Source organism: Diadema antillarum, unplaced genomic scaffold (assembly GCF_040938485.1).
Source record: "Diadema antillarum isolate AM-2024a unplaced genomic scaffold, OU_Dant_1.0 seq00000035_RagTag, whole genome shotgun sequence".
Classification (NCBI taxonomy): domain Eukaryota; kingdom Metazoa; phylum Echinodermata; class Echinoidea; order Diadematoida; family Diadematidae; genus Diadema; species Diadema antillarum.
This window is the reverse complement of record NW_027271149.1, coordinates 1,336,826-1,350,425: the sequence shown is the minus strand read 5'-3', so window position 1 is coordinate 1,350,425 and position 13,600 is coordinate 1,336,826. Positions and strand designations below refer to the sequence as shown.

The 13,600-nt window shown below is 38.5% G+C and overlaps 1 protein-coding gene across 2 annotated transcripts in view; it reads left to right on the top strand.

Annotated features, from left to right (window-relative positions):
* LOC139725339 (anti-apoptotic protein NR13-like) overlaps window positions 1-6,316 on the top strand; it is a 45,896-nt gene extending 39,580 nt beyond the window's left edge. The window contains exon 5 of one of the 2 annotated variants that reach the window (XM_071636427.1): window positions 3,637-6,316. In XM_071636427.1, coding sequence (XP_071492528.1) covers window positions 3,637-3,777 — 141 coding nt within the window. In that variant the 3' untranslated portion in view covers window positions 3,778-6,316. Of the gene's footprint in view, window positions 1-409; window positions 1,439-3,636 lie in introns of those variants that run through there. The other variant, XM_071636425.1, reaches the window with a different exon arrangement.
* The last annotated feature ends 7,284 nt before the right edge of the window (window positions 6,317-13,600 follow it).

Here is a 13,600-nt window from a genome sequence, read left to right as displayed (position 1 = left end):
ATCTGCTGTATGTTATGTATGTACACGATGATGATGATGATGATGATACAGCAATGTATCTTTCATCGACAATTTTCGAAAAAGAAATCTAGTTTTGCAGAGAGTCAAAACAGTAGGCTGTATTTACACTCTGCAAGCAGCAGCAACCAAAACACATCCCAATGAGAAGTGGAGAAGGCATTGAGAAAGGCGTAGGAATATGTTCTTTCAGCCTTTTTGCAGAATTTTACCATAGAGCTCCCTATGAAATTCTTTGAGCAGATTAACCTTTCTCTGTCATTCTTTTGATAACATTCTGGCTCACACACTCATTTTGTTTTCCATCTTTTTTATATTCTCTTCTCCACTTTCTCCATGACGCTATCCAAAACACTTCCTAAAACGTCCTCCTCGGGATCGGAAACGTTAGGACGGTTTTATGGAATTTTTTGAGGAGGAGAAAGGAAAAGTTCGAGCGAGGGAGACGGTGTCGTCAATTATGTCGTCCGCATGCCGTATGGCCGTGTTCGGTGCCGGGATCGCAGCTTTAGCGTGTTTACTGAGAAGATAGGACATGTTCCTCCTTAGTCTTCTATGTCCAGTAGTTTTGTTGCATTGTTTATGCAAAAAATAAAAAGTGAGGACAACTTGGTTTAAAGTCATGTGTTCAATATGAAAGCAGACGCTCACAGCTTTTTACTCGCTTTGTTGTCGTGTGTGCACTCGGTTTTCGTTCTTCCACGTATTCATGCCGTGTCCAATCTGACGTGAAGAACTGTCTAATTATAATTTGTACATTTCTCTTCTCTGTGCTCTGAGGGCTGATTAAAGAGGACATAAAGTAGATATAATGTTGGTCCAAAAAAAAAATGAAGAACAAAATATTTCTCTTGCACTGTTCTTAATCACTGCTGGTCAGTTGCAGCTTCTGAAACCTCTTTGGGGAATTTTGGGCAGTTTGAACACAAAAGAACTCTTTCTGCTGTGTGTTTTGTAGTGTGGTGTGGTTTCTTTCTTAAATGACTGGTGGGGGCTTCAATTCTTTAACCACTCTCTATCTCTCTCTATAAACTGAATCTGTGGTAAAAAAAAAAGAAAGAAGAAGGTGCTCCAGCAAAGGGTATACTTATTACAAACCTTTTTGTGCTCCAAGAGGCCTATCATTGTATGTAAAATTCGATAAAATGCAACAACTGTAAATTCTGTTTATGATTATCATTTCATGTAGTCCTTTCATCTGTACCTTTGGTTGCAAAAAAACAAACATCTTTTCATCGTACTTAAACAGCAGAAGAATATTCAAAAGTGAAATTAAACATACATGCACAGTTTGATTGCAAAAGTATCAAGCAGCGTTATGTCTTTCTGCTACATGACACCTGCTGAGCTAGTTACGAATTATAGTTAGCCGCCACCAGTGAAATTTTACATATTGGTGAATTAGGCATGCTTCCTCTACGAGGAGATGCGTTTTTCAATGAAATATCCTGATAGCTAACATTATTCAGCACAGCAACGTTGAAGGGAGGGGGGGGGGGGGGTGGAAGGGCCCTCAAATTATTTTTTGCCAGATTGTGCTGCAAGTTTTCTGCCAGTATGGCTGTAAAAACAGAATACATTTCATCGGTCACTTCTCTTTTAAGTGCGAATTGACTTCATCAATTTGTCCTCTCTTGACATAATCGCTACTACCCATTATCCCTTTGCATGTAACTAACATTGGTTGCACTCAATATAGTCTTTTGTGTGGTCCCATTGCATGTGTGTGTTACGAGCACGTTTGCTGCATGCCTTTCCTTCTCCTTGTTTTATTGATGATGCGTTTTATGTTTGTGACTGGCAACCGAAAAAACAACAATGTTAAAAGAAAATACATTGATACTTTCGAAATCTTTATTTATGAGGCCTGAACGCTAAATCCCGTCATCAATTTTCAAGGCCTCTTGTCATCCTTGTTGCCGCTGTGTGATTATGAGCTATCCTCTTCAGAGAGTATAATATCTTCACTTGAGTATTTTCAGGGAATTTAGGGAATTAAGGGAACTCATTGATGAAAGGAAAACTGAGTGATAGTTCCTTTCATGCAGAACAAACGAACAAGCATCAGTTGATTCCCCCCTGCCAGATATACCACTTGGTACATTTTTCATGCTATCGATGTTCTTTCCTACCTTTCCCCCTGTGCCACCTTATGTCTTGAGCAAGAATGCCATGCATGTATTAGATGTGGTAGTTCGTCGAGGGGAGACTAAGGGATCGCCTGCAGCATCTGTCCGTCTGTCGTCCGTCCGTCCGTCCGTAACGCTACAAAAACTTGAATAACTCTCTACTGAGGACTTCAATTTCAATCAAACTTGGAGGGAAGAATGGTTATAGAAAGTTACACATTTTACCAAACATGAAGGTCACCTCAAGGTCAAAGGTCACAGGCAGGGGTCAATGAACTTTAGGGCCTAATGTTAAGTTTTTACGGCGCGTTTCAATTATGGCTCGTAACATTTGATCCCTATGTCCGTTTGTGACCAAACTTGGCTGGTAAATGTCCCTTGGGGAGATGAAGGTCACCACAAGGTCAAAGGTCGTAGGCGGGGTCAAGAACTTCTTCTGGGAGTTAGAAAAACATTAATTTCTTCTACACGAATGGGCGAGACACATTTTGGCACTTGCCTTGTTGTATATATGGACGTGTTTCAGACTATGGGCTTATCCATGGTTTTTCATTTTGAAAAGGTTCTTCCTCTGCCCATCAACACAGACCTGCACATTTTTTACAGCAATTTATTTTCCCAAATTACTGCATGATGCACCTTTTCTTGCATTCTTAAATGTAGATTTCTGTGTAATGCATGTTTTATGTTCTCTCCGGCTCTTTTACTATAATATCGCATACATGTATATGTCATTGATATCATATCATAATCAAGAGAGAAAGGAATACACTTGAATGTATTGTCGCTGGAAGTTACAGTTTGTTGCACTGGATGCACCAGAATTACATGCTGGTATCGTGAGTCAATACAACATGCACCAATCAGTATCCATTGTTTGCCAAGTGTAAATCCACTGGTTTACTTTGAACACTATGTTTATGCCCCTTAGCAAATGGAATTCAACCTTTCTTGTCACTTTTGCTGACAAAGTGAGCCATACATGTAGACGGCACCCTCCAGTGGTGCGAATAAGGCATGAGACAAAAAGGTTCACAATGTCCTTTAGAATGACTCTAATCAAGTGTAAAAGTAATGCCATCTTGCAAAAAGAAACAAAACAAAACAAAACAAAACAAAACAAAACAAACCCTGCAGTTTGTGTTAAAACTTCAGACATCATTCATTGCTGTAAAGATAAATCCAATAGCATCAACGACAACAGATGTCTTTGGAGCTTACCAAAAGCCATGCAAACTATGAATCATATTTATCAAAGTCAATGGTTCATATTGCTCATTATCTAATGATTTTGAAAATTAACTTATAATAGATTTATCGTGACAAAGAAAAATAGAAACCTCTGAAAATGCCAAGAGAGCGCCTGTGTAGAAATTATTATTGCATGAGATTTGAACCAGATATTTTGATGCATATATTTATGAATGGGGACAAATAATTTACGAATGAGATCTTCTCTTTCTTTTCTCCCCTTACGATGCCTATCAAGGAGGGCTTCATGCACTTCTTCGACCCGGATCAAGCAGCGGCCAGGTCCCAGGAATCGTTATCAGGATTTGTAAGGACTGCCTGCGGCTATGCCGTGGTAGGGGTGGGGATCGCAGCACTGACAATGTTCTTGCGGAGGTGAAATTATGCACTCCAGAATGAAGACGACGCAGGTGAGATTGGAAGCCATCCCGCGTCGAGCTGCGCCTACGTTACTGTGTACCCACGTGCCGCCGCCGCCGCCTGTGACGCTAGCTATTCTGTGTATGAATCCTGGGGGAGAATGTTGCGCTCAAGTGCCCTCAAGCATCTGCCGTTTTAGTTGATTGGAGAGCTTAGCCTCAGAACTGTCATCCCATGCACCAGAAAAAAAAGAGGAATGCCAATCGATGTCTTCTCGCGCTAGTGTTCCTATTCTTTGTCGGTCAACTGCAGGATCGTCGTGACTGCAACATCTGAAACATGCCCCGAGCTTCACAGTGCGTCCACTTCCTACAAGTCTCCAGTCAGTCCCCATCGATGGAACAGCTATTTTGTCTCCTCGTGAAATTTGTAGGTGCAAAACTTTGCACTGCTGCAGAGGCTGAACCCTTAGGGCCAGCCTAGATAAAGAGTCATTGTAGTCTCGTTGAGACTAAGAGAGGGGTGCTACGAAGTGGCACACCACTCCCGTGATTTTGATACAGAGTTTAATACACATTATGTATGTATTCAAACCAAAACCATGCACACAGGTGCACAGTTGGTGGTTGAAACTGCCGACACTGTTTGTGAAACAAGAATTAGACACGCCCAACAACCTAAAGTAATACCCTCCCTCCTGTCTCAAAGAGAGACAGGGTACAGACAGTCCTTCCCAACCCCCCCCCCCCCCCCATCCCAAGCAACCAGTATTATTTTCAAGTGGAAACTAGAAACATATGCAGTACGTGATCACTGTGCCTGTAGCTATTCCATCACGTTTGATAGTTAGAATAAAAGCTGCACACCACTGAATATCAACTGTATGTGGTTCATCATCAGTTACATGCATTGGTTCTGATGGCCTCGCCACTGCAGAACTCGGCAGTCTTCACCACGTCACTGGACTGTTCGTCAAGAGTCAGTCCAGAGACGGCCCATCATCTCCTGCTGAAATGGTATGCTGGCGATGTGCTGTTCGTCCACGAAAAAGTGTCAGTCGGTGCATTAATTTCTGTGCATGGCAACAGCCAGTTGGAGCATCATCAGTAGACGTGCAAATCCCTTCTGTGCATGGATCCTTTGTAAGGATCTGCCAGTTGCAGTACTACATAGGGCTAACTTTGATCTTCCTTCCCACAAATCCATTTAAAAAGTCGTTGTTTGTGACTTGTAGTAATTCCCATGGATAAGAAATACCAGGCAAAGCTTGTTTCCCTGCACAGTGGGTTAAAGAATGATCAAACTGAGAAATGAGGTTGTTAGTGCCATTTTTTTTCCTCATCAATTATTGCTGTGTGTATCGGTTATGTGTAACTAAATGCAAGTTTCCCACGCGCTCATGATGCGTCAGTTGTTTACGAGTGTTGTTGAATCGTGACAAATTCAGATGTAAATGTGTTTTTACTCCATAATGCAGCTTCATGTCTCTCTGGTATGGCATGTGGTATACTTGACGAGGTATGCCTCTTCAAAAAGCTGGAACAGACCAGGTTGAAAAGTGGTTGTAAATAGAAGATTATCTAGATGGAGCTGTAGTCTTCAAGGGTCATGAATCCTTAAAATGATGATGCCACGCTCCTTGTGACTTATGAGGATAAAGAAAATTTACCTCTTTTAAAGTGCAATGTAATGTAAACATATATGAATGGGATTGTTTTTTTTTTTCCTCCCTGTAGATATCTCAAGTTTTCTCTGTATTTCAGTAGCAAATTTTGGGGTACAATGTAGTGTTTATCCTTCTCATGATTCTTTGCTGTTGATTGAAGGTTCCTTTTTTCAGATTTTTTACACTGACACTTGCAAAACACGCCTATACACACAGACAGACAGACATTTTCAGTCGCCACCGCTTAATCAGGACATCTTTTGAGTAAGACCTTTGTCCCTGGTCATAAGTAAATAACTGTTCCCTCTAAAGGAGATCAGATATTATTCATCCAGATACTACACCAAGTTTAGTACGTGGACCTACAGGTCACATCATAATGTGCACATACTTGCATCACAGTTAGACTATGATGTACCTTTATGCATTCATGGAAGGCTAGGATGGAACTTGGAGGGAAGGAATTCCTGACATGCTCTACAAAAATGTCCAGTTTCTTCTTGACCACTGAAGCAAATTAATTTTTTTTTTTTTTTTTTTTTGTAAGATGTGCATAATAAGTTATAGTTTCATGCCTTGAAATTGCAGAAAGTCAGATTGTAATTTTAGGGGGGGACATATGGTATATCTGATGAAATGTTATGTGTACCATTCAAGCAGTGAGAATAACACGCCTTGGAAAATTTTTCCGTGCTAGTGTCCTGTTAAAATGGTGTGCAGAGCAGGGCCTCCCGTTTGCCAAATCCTGATTAAACGGTGACAATCGTATACACCTAATACCCTAAATTTGAGCATGTAAAATCAAATGCTCCTAAATTTTAATCTTTTTTTTAAAGTGTAGATATGGTAGCCTATGTATAGACTTGTGTATGAATACACGAGAAAAACAATGTTAATAATGACATATGGAAACATGTAAATTGAATTCTATCTTTGACAGTAACGATTGCAAATTTTGAGTAGGTCATGAATTACCACATGTAATATAGAGTGATAACAAAAAACAACTATAGTTGGCTTTATGACTTGCAACACTTTAAAACTATTATGGTCAGTTTGTGGCTGAAATCATGATTGACCATTGCTTCCTGACCATAATGATTGCCATAGGTTATACACTATCTCCTTGTTTTTTTGTTTACACCCTCAAATACAAACAGAAATGTAGATCAGTCATTGACATGAGCTGATGATCATTATACTACAAGTACTAGTTGACTGTACAAAAACAGTGGGGAAGGTATTAGAGATTTTAGCATAGCCAAAGACATGTGAAACAGAACTTTTTTGTTGTTGTTGAGATTGTTATTTTAGTTTCAACTCATGTATGTTTGTTTTTGAATCCCATGAAAGTTAGTTTAATACATTGGAAAAAATAAACCAAGAGAAATTGATGAAAAAGTGGGACAACGTAGAAAAAAATGATGTATAGAAACTATGTAGTTTGTGCAGTACTTTTTGTTTCTTTGTTTTTGTGGTTGCCGTAACATCCCCTTACATGTTGACCAAGGGAGGACTAATGAGATTACTGCAGCATTTTGAATCATCATATCTTGCCAATAAATTGGGTATTTGGGGGTTGGGAAAGTTTTTTGGCTACAACCGATTATATGTGAAGCCAACAACCATCTTAGTGACAGAAAAAAATATGGTTGTGTTTTTTTGAGATGTACTATTAAGATAGCTATCTGTCTGAATGAGAATGGTACCAGATTACTACCTTTGCTTTGTGCAAGGAAGAAAAGGGCACATTGACTATTTGGTAGTGTTTCAATGTCAGGGGTGTGAGATGTTCTCGTGATATATTTGAAATCAGTTCGCTTTCTTCACTACTTTGGTTGAATGTGGGTAGTGTTGTTTTCCAAAAAGTCAGACATATGTATTATGAATTGTGAACTTGTTTCTTTTGTGCGTGTTTTTTTAAATAATATATATTTGATAGACCTGTGCTCCCATGGGGGATGGCAGATGCATTAGACATTTTAATATTTGATGTTAGGCTTAATGCCAATAGTAAGGTATACGGAAGGTCCAGGAATGTCCTTGTCTGGTAGTGAATCACATAGCTCCAGGCACAGAAGTCGACCTAGAAATTGTGATATTTACTATCTCCCTCCCACCCATGGGTGTGTCAAGTATTAATGGCATGATATTCCCGTTGTACCTTTACAAAACTTCTCGTAATTATGTACCGTTTCATTTATTTGTGATGATTAATACAGGTGTCAATAAAGTACTTGCCAGTTTACTCTTGTGGAGTATATCCCTGCTTGACTCTTGCTGGGATGGCAAAAAAAACGTGAACAACATCATTTAGTATTTTTTGAATACCTCAGTCGACTGGTTATATTACCTTACCCTGTACATGAATTTATGTGTAGCTTTCAAATCTTATCAGAAAAATTTTATGTGAAGTAGAATTAGAATGGAATGGAAATCATCACGAATAGTTCACTGTTAGTCTTTACTTCATGACCATAACACAGTCCATCGCCAAGCTGTAACAATAAAAGAGATTTACCATACTACTTTCTGTTGGTTACCATTTTAGGATTTAACCCAAATCCAAACCAAACCAAAACAAAATCCAAGATTTGCATTCTAAGTAGAGGTCAATAAAACCCTGCTTGATTTGCTGTGCAGTGATAAGGTTCATGTGAAAAACAAAAATTATGAAGATTTGTAAACTATTACACCATTGAGGGAGGATGGAAGTTTTTCAATAACTCGACAGGGCTCTGCAAGAATCACTAGGCATAAACTGGAAAGCAGCTGCCATGTCGAAAACTGGGTCATGAATTCAGTTCATGTCGCACTTTGTCATGTGAGGAGTAGTGTTTTAGTGTCTGTTCATTGTGCATACATCTACTCTAGTTGTCTTGTGACATGTTTAATGTAATGTGCGTATATGTTCTGTCATCTGCAAAAGGATTCCATTCTCCCATCAGACATTAGGCACTTCATGGAATGATTGATGGATATTGTACCGTGAGTTGATGGAACTCGTTCATGTAGTCGTAATTAGATGTTGCTGTTTGTGAATGTCTTTTCTTTTTTCTGTTCATTTTTTTTAATGGTAGCAGACACTGTGACTTCTACTAATAGAATAGTAGGTGTGAGTGTCTTAGGTTTAACTGTGAATTATGACCCATTGTTGGCATGTTATCTCGGGTAGCCACAGATTGGTATCTAGGTTATGATTTAGGGGGTGCCGGCTATTGTTTAAATCATAAGCCATCATTTCCAACCTGACCGGTGATTTTGTTTTTCTTCGTGATGGCTTAGTCCTACTTTGAAGCAAAAAGTGTTTGATGTTTTGAGAGCTCAGTTTTGGAGCAACGGTGTAAGTTATTCTGTATGATTTTTAGGAACTTGTTTGATGTTGTGAAATACATGTAGTGATGACAGAGCAAAAGGCCTTAAATATCATATTTAATCTCGTGTATTGGGTGATAACAATGAGATTGATTCAAGATGAATTTAATCATAAGTTTTAAGTAAAATTCAATCAGTGTACACACTGGATATATGAATGTAGCTGTACATTGATATGATCCCACCAATCTAGTTGAGGTACGGCGTGGTAGACATTTAACAGCTGGCTGTTTAAATGGTTGGAGGTGGTGAGTGAGACGATAGGACTTCAGTATTCTGTCAACATCCCAGTTCTTTATGACATCCCCACATGTCTTGGCCTTTCTAGATGACACAGTTTGTGCATTACCCTATGCTCTCTTTGCGCTTGCTCTGCTTTGTTGTGTGTCTAACCAATCTCTGTGAAATATTCATTTTTTTTCTCTCAAGTTACTGTCATCAGTAAGATATATGTTGTATCTCTCAGAAGGAATGCCTGCAGTTTGGTAATGTTGCTTCTGGCCCACCCGTAGCATTGAATATTATATTCTGATGTGGTATTGAATGTGCAGATAATATGTTTTGGCAGCTGCTTCTTACTCAAGCACTCATTCTCATGTTTGGGACATACCAGCCCTCTTTCCTCCTCCTCCTCCTCCTCCTCCTCCACCTCCTCCTCCTCCCTCTCTCTCTCTCTCTCTCTCTCTCTTGCACGCCCCCAATCTGTATCAGGAGGATACATAGTATATGGACACTGAGGGCGCTATCATTTCTATTGAGTTTTTCACCAAACACACTCACAATCCCCCTGCGCAGTGATGTCTGAGTGTTGAATGGTGAAAGGTTTTGAATTACTGTAATGAACTTTCGTATATCGTACGTATTTGTAACTAGGGCTGTATTAGACTTTCATGCATGCTGCATACCTGCCAACTACTTCTTTGAGTCAGCCCCATTTCAGATAATAGCAAGATGTCAGAGTTTTCCGTTTGCAAGCGTATGAGAGAGGACACACCAATGATATATTACACAGGTGTGTGTACTACAGACTGTACATACACAGGTACACTCTGGACCCAACTGCCAGAATTAATTACAGGGTCTGTATACTGACACACTTGCACTGGTATTGATTGCATTTGTGCTTGAAACTCACCCCTGACCCTATCAGAGTAAAGAACTATTTTGAATATGTGTTTTTTTTTTTTTGGTTTTTTTTAATATATTCTTTGTCTGCTGTAAAAAGTCCCAACAACTGGAGGGGGTTTGAGTGTATCCCAAGATAGCAGCTGTATTTTTCTGTAGTCCTGCTCTGTTATTTGAAAAACATATAATGCTTAAAGCTAGTGTGTACATGTGTTTGTGTGTGCATGTTCTGTTCTTGTGCAAGACAGGCACACATACACACACACACACACATACACACACACACACACACACACACACAAACACACGCAATCCTACTGCTCTGTATCCAATCACGGCGAGTTTATGTATATCCACAATGTGTGTCTGATTGCCAGTATATTGTATCATGTCCATACATGTGTTTTTGCTGTCTTGTTATATTTACATAAAGGCACATGGTGCTGTTGATATTATGCTATGGGAGGGGGGGGGGGGGCAGAAAATACCTGGGCCCTGTTTTATGAAGAGTTAAAATTGATTATATAGTTGATTTTAACTGTAAGTCTGTGGCAGCCTGTGTGGTAAGGACATTTAAAATCAATTTTATCTCTTGATAAAACAAGGCCCTGGTAAGTTATTTTATTCTATGTGTTTTGCTGGTTCCACTGCCTGCCCTATTAAAGGAAAAACAAAACATTACAAAACAAATGCCTGTAGTCTTTTTTTTAAGACATTTCAGTATCTGCAGATATCTTTTGGCATCGGTGGTGTTTGGGTATTTATTTGAAATTGTGTGTATAAATATATCTTTTGTTACCTTGTCTCAGTGTACACAAATACTGTAAACCTGGGTTGTTGTCTGTTGATATATGTGCACATACTCCCAGTTTAGTCACGAGCATATTAGTGCCAGGTAACTAGGTCACTTCAGTATTTGGAAATGCTACAAGTTCATAGACAGAAGATAGCAAGAAATGATAATGTGGCAAAAAAAAAAATAATAATGGAGTGAAGGTGAGAGTGTTAAATGGAATATGCAAATGTATTTCTTGCTTACAACACATGCATAAGCAGCCACATTTCTCACTTTGTTCTTCGTCAAATATATTTTTATATCAATTATATCTTGTAATGTAGTGTTTTCAGTTCTATTTTCTGAGTATCCAAATATTTGAGCATTCTGCATGATCAGTTGTTACCAATGTATTCTGCTACTCGGATTTTGAGGTTGGCATCACAGGAAAGGTAAAACAGCATTCCATTGAAAAAGGAAAGGAATTCTGGGTTACTGTAGTCCCACAATATTGACTGTGGTGATTTGAATGAGAAGTAAAGACCACACTACTCACATTGGTCTCTTATTTTTTGTCCTGGGTGATTTTCCTTACGGTTGCTCCATAAGAGGCAACATATTTCAATTATAGACTTCTTCCTCTTTTCTCCTGCAAAATCCATAGTTCCTTCAAATAAAAACAAATGTTTAAATAGGAATTTTCGAAATTTAAATGTCTTGTTCTAAAATGTGCACATAAAAAGATGCGAACAGGAATGACGCATTTGGTAAACCTGTGTTACCGTGGAGTTTAGGACGAAGGGAGAAAATTACAGAGAATCATTCACCATCAGTTCCTGGTCTTAATTTGCAAGAGAAGCGTTGCTAGGTTGGTCTGTGTAGCACGAATATGCATCTCATTCATGTTTGATTTAAATGTGAATGGGAGGGGAAGACTGATCAGCGAGTGGTATGGAAAGGGGATGTTGATTACCTACATTATATGAAATGCTGTAATTAGTGTGTATACTATTTAAGAAGTGCAACAATGTTTTGTAAGTAGATGAGGATATATGATTGCTCTTGTTGATTGCCCCTATAGAATCTATTTGCTAAAAGCTGCTGTTGTGGTCTACCTTTTTCTGTTTGTGCCTCTTGTGTCAGTGTATTTAAAGTGCATTTTATTATTATGTTTAGGTGAGGTCATTGGTTGAATTTGAGTTTGTTTGTTTGTTTGGTTTTTTTTTTTTTTTTTTTGGTTTGAAGATATTTTGTCCATAGCTTGTGAGTCAGATTTAAATCATCAAATTAAGCCAAATCACAGTGACTTCACGTCCCTCTCATCTAAAAGATTCCAGTACAGAGTCAGTACATTTGGAATGCTTATTTACACATTTGAGATACTTGGTCTCGTTTCAAAATGTCAATACCATACTTTCTTCGTACATAAACATTGAGGATTAAATAAGAGAGAACTTAACACTGAAGAAATGAGCAAGCTTTTTTTTTTTTTTTTTGAAGATGACTTGCAGTTTACGCAGCATTAGATTAGGATAGTTCACTTTGCAGTCATGGGATTGTAATTTATATGCAGTGTGGTAAAAGAAAAATTAGAAAAGTGATCTGTGTAATACTTCTCAAGTTCCTATTTGCTACAATCCTTCCGACACTGTCCCAAGTTGGTAATGGATTAGAAATGAAATTTATTAGTCATCATGTGAACCAAAAACAATGTTCCATATGTCATTTTTTTTTCTGTTTGTAATTTAAGAGGATAACCACACTTGGTTGGTTTTCTTCTTTGTCTGACAATCAATTTGTACAATGTGTTAATGAGTAAAGTTTAAATGTGTGGTGTGTTTCTTTCCCGTAAGTAGTTAAGAAACTGTGTTTACTATGTTAAAATCATTGTTTGTTTGTTTTTTTTTTCCCTTTCTATACATCCTTGAGATAAATCTCCTTCAGAAACTTGGTGTCCCAGCATCTACAATATTCTCTGAATGTTTTTATTTATTTATGTTTGAATCTGATATCCCATATTGATTGTATGAACTAGCACTGACATTAGACTATAGTTATACATTTTTATTGCTTGCCATTTTCTCCGACACAGCATAATGTGTGGGTCGCTGTGAATGTTTTCGATCAAAATTTTCTGCCTGACTGGAATCTTGCACATGTTTTACTGACTCCTGGTAAGGTATTTTTGTTATGAGGTGTCCATAGTATGAAGCTGTTGACTGCTATTTTGGCATGAAGTTATCTCTCTGTTTCACATTATTTTCGTTTGGTATTTTCATTAGTGGTAAGTCGTACATATTCCCATGTTCTGTGGCAGCGACAATGCTGTGAGAACTCACGTACGATGTATTTATGTGTATAAAACTGTCCGAACATACCTCCCAGTACTAACAGTAGCATGTAATTGTGTAAGATAAGTAAGGTTGTTCATGTATTGTTATAAAGATAACGATTTCTTCACCATACGGGGCAGTCATGAGCCTTTTTTTTTTTTTTAAGGGTATCTAGTCTATATAGAAAATTTTTGCCCTTCTTCTTTCCTTCGTGAGTCATGATTCCCAGATGCCTGCTCTGTGTTTGTGTTGTAGAAGCTGTCAGATGCTGAAGAGAAATTTGCAGTGTAGCGATGTATTGAAAGTTTTGACATTGGGACCAAATGCGTTCATCCACGCTGCTTGCGTGGTTTTGTAACTTTTGTTAGCCCCTCCCTCTTTCCTTTTACAGGACTGTTGTTAGACGTGTGCCTTCAAAACCCTACATTGTTTTTTTTTTTTCTCTCTCTCTCTCACTGTAAATGTATTCGACCCCTGAATATTCTTGTCAATGGTGGCCAAGTAATGTCCGTGCTGTTAATGGCTAGTGGTCAGCTACAGCTGTACATTCTTTCTCCCTTATTGTCCA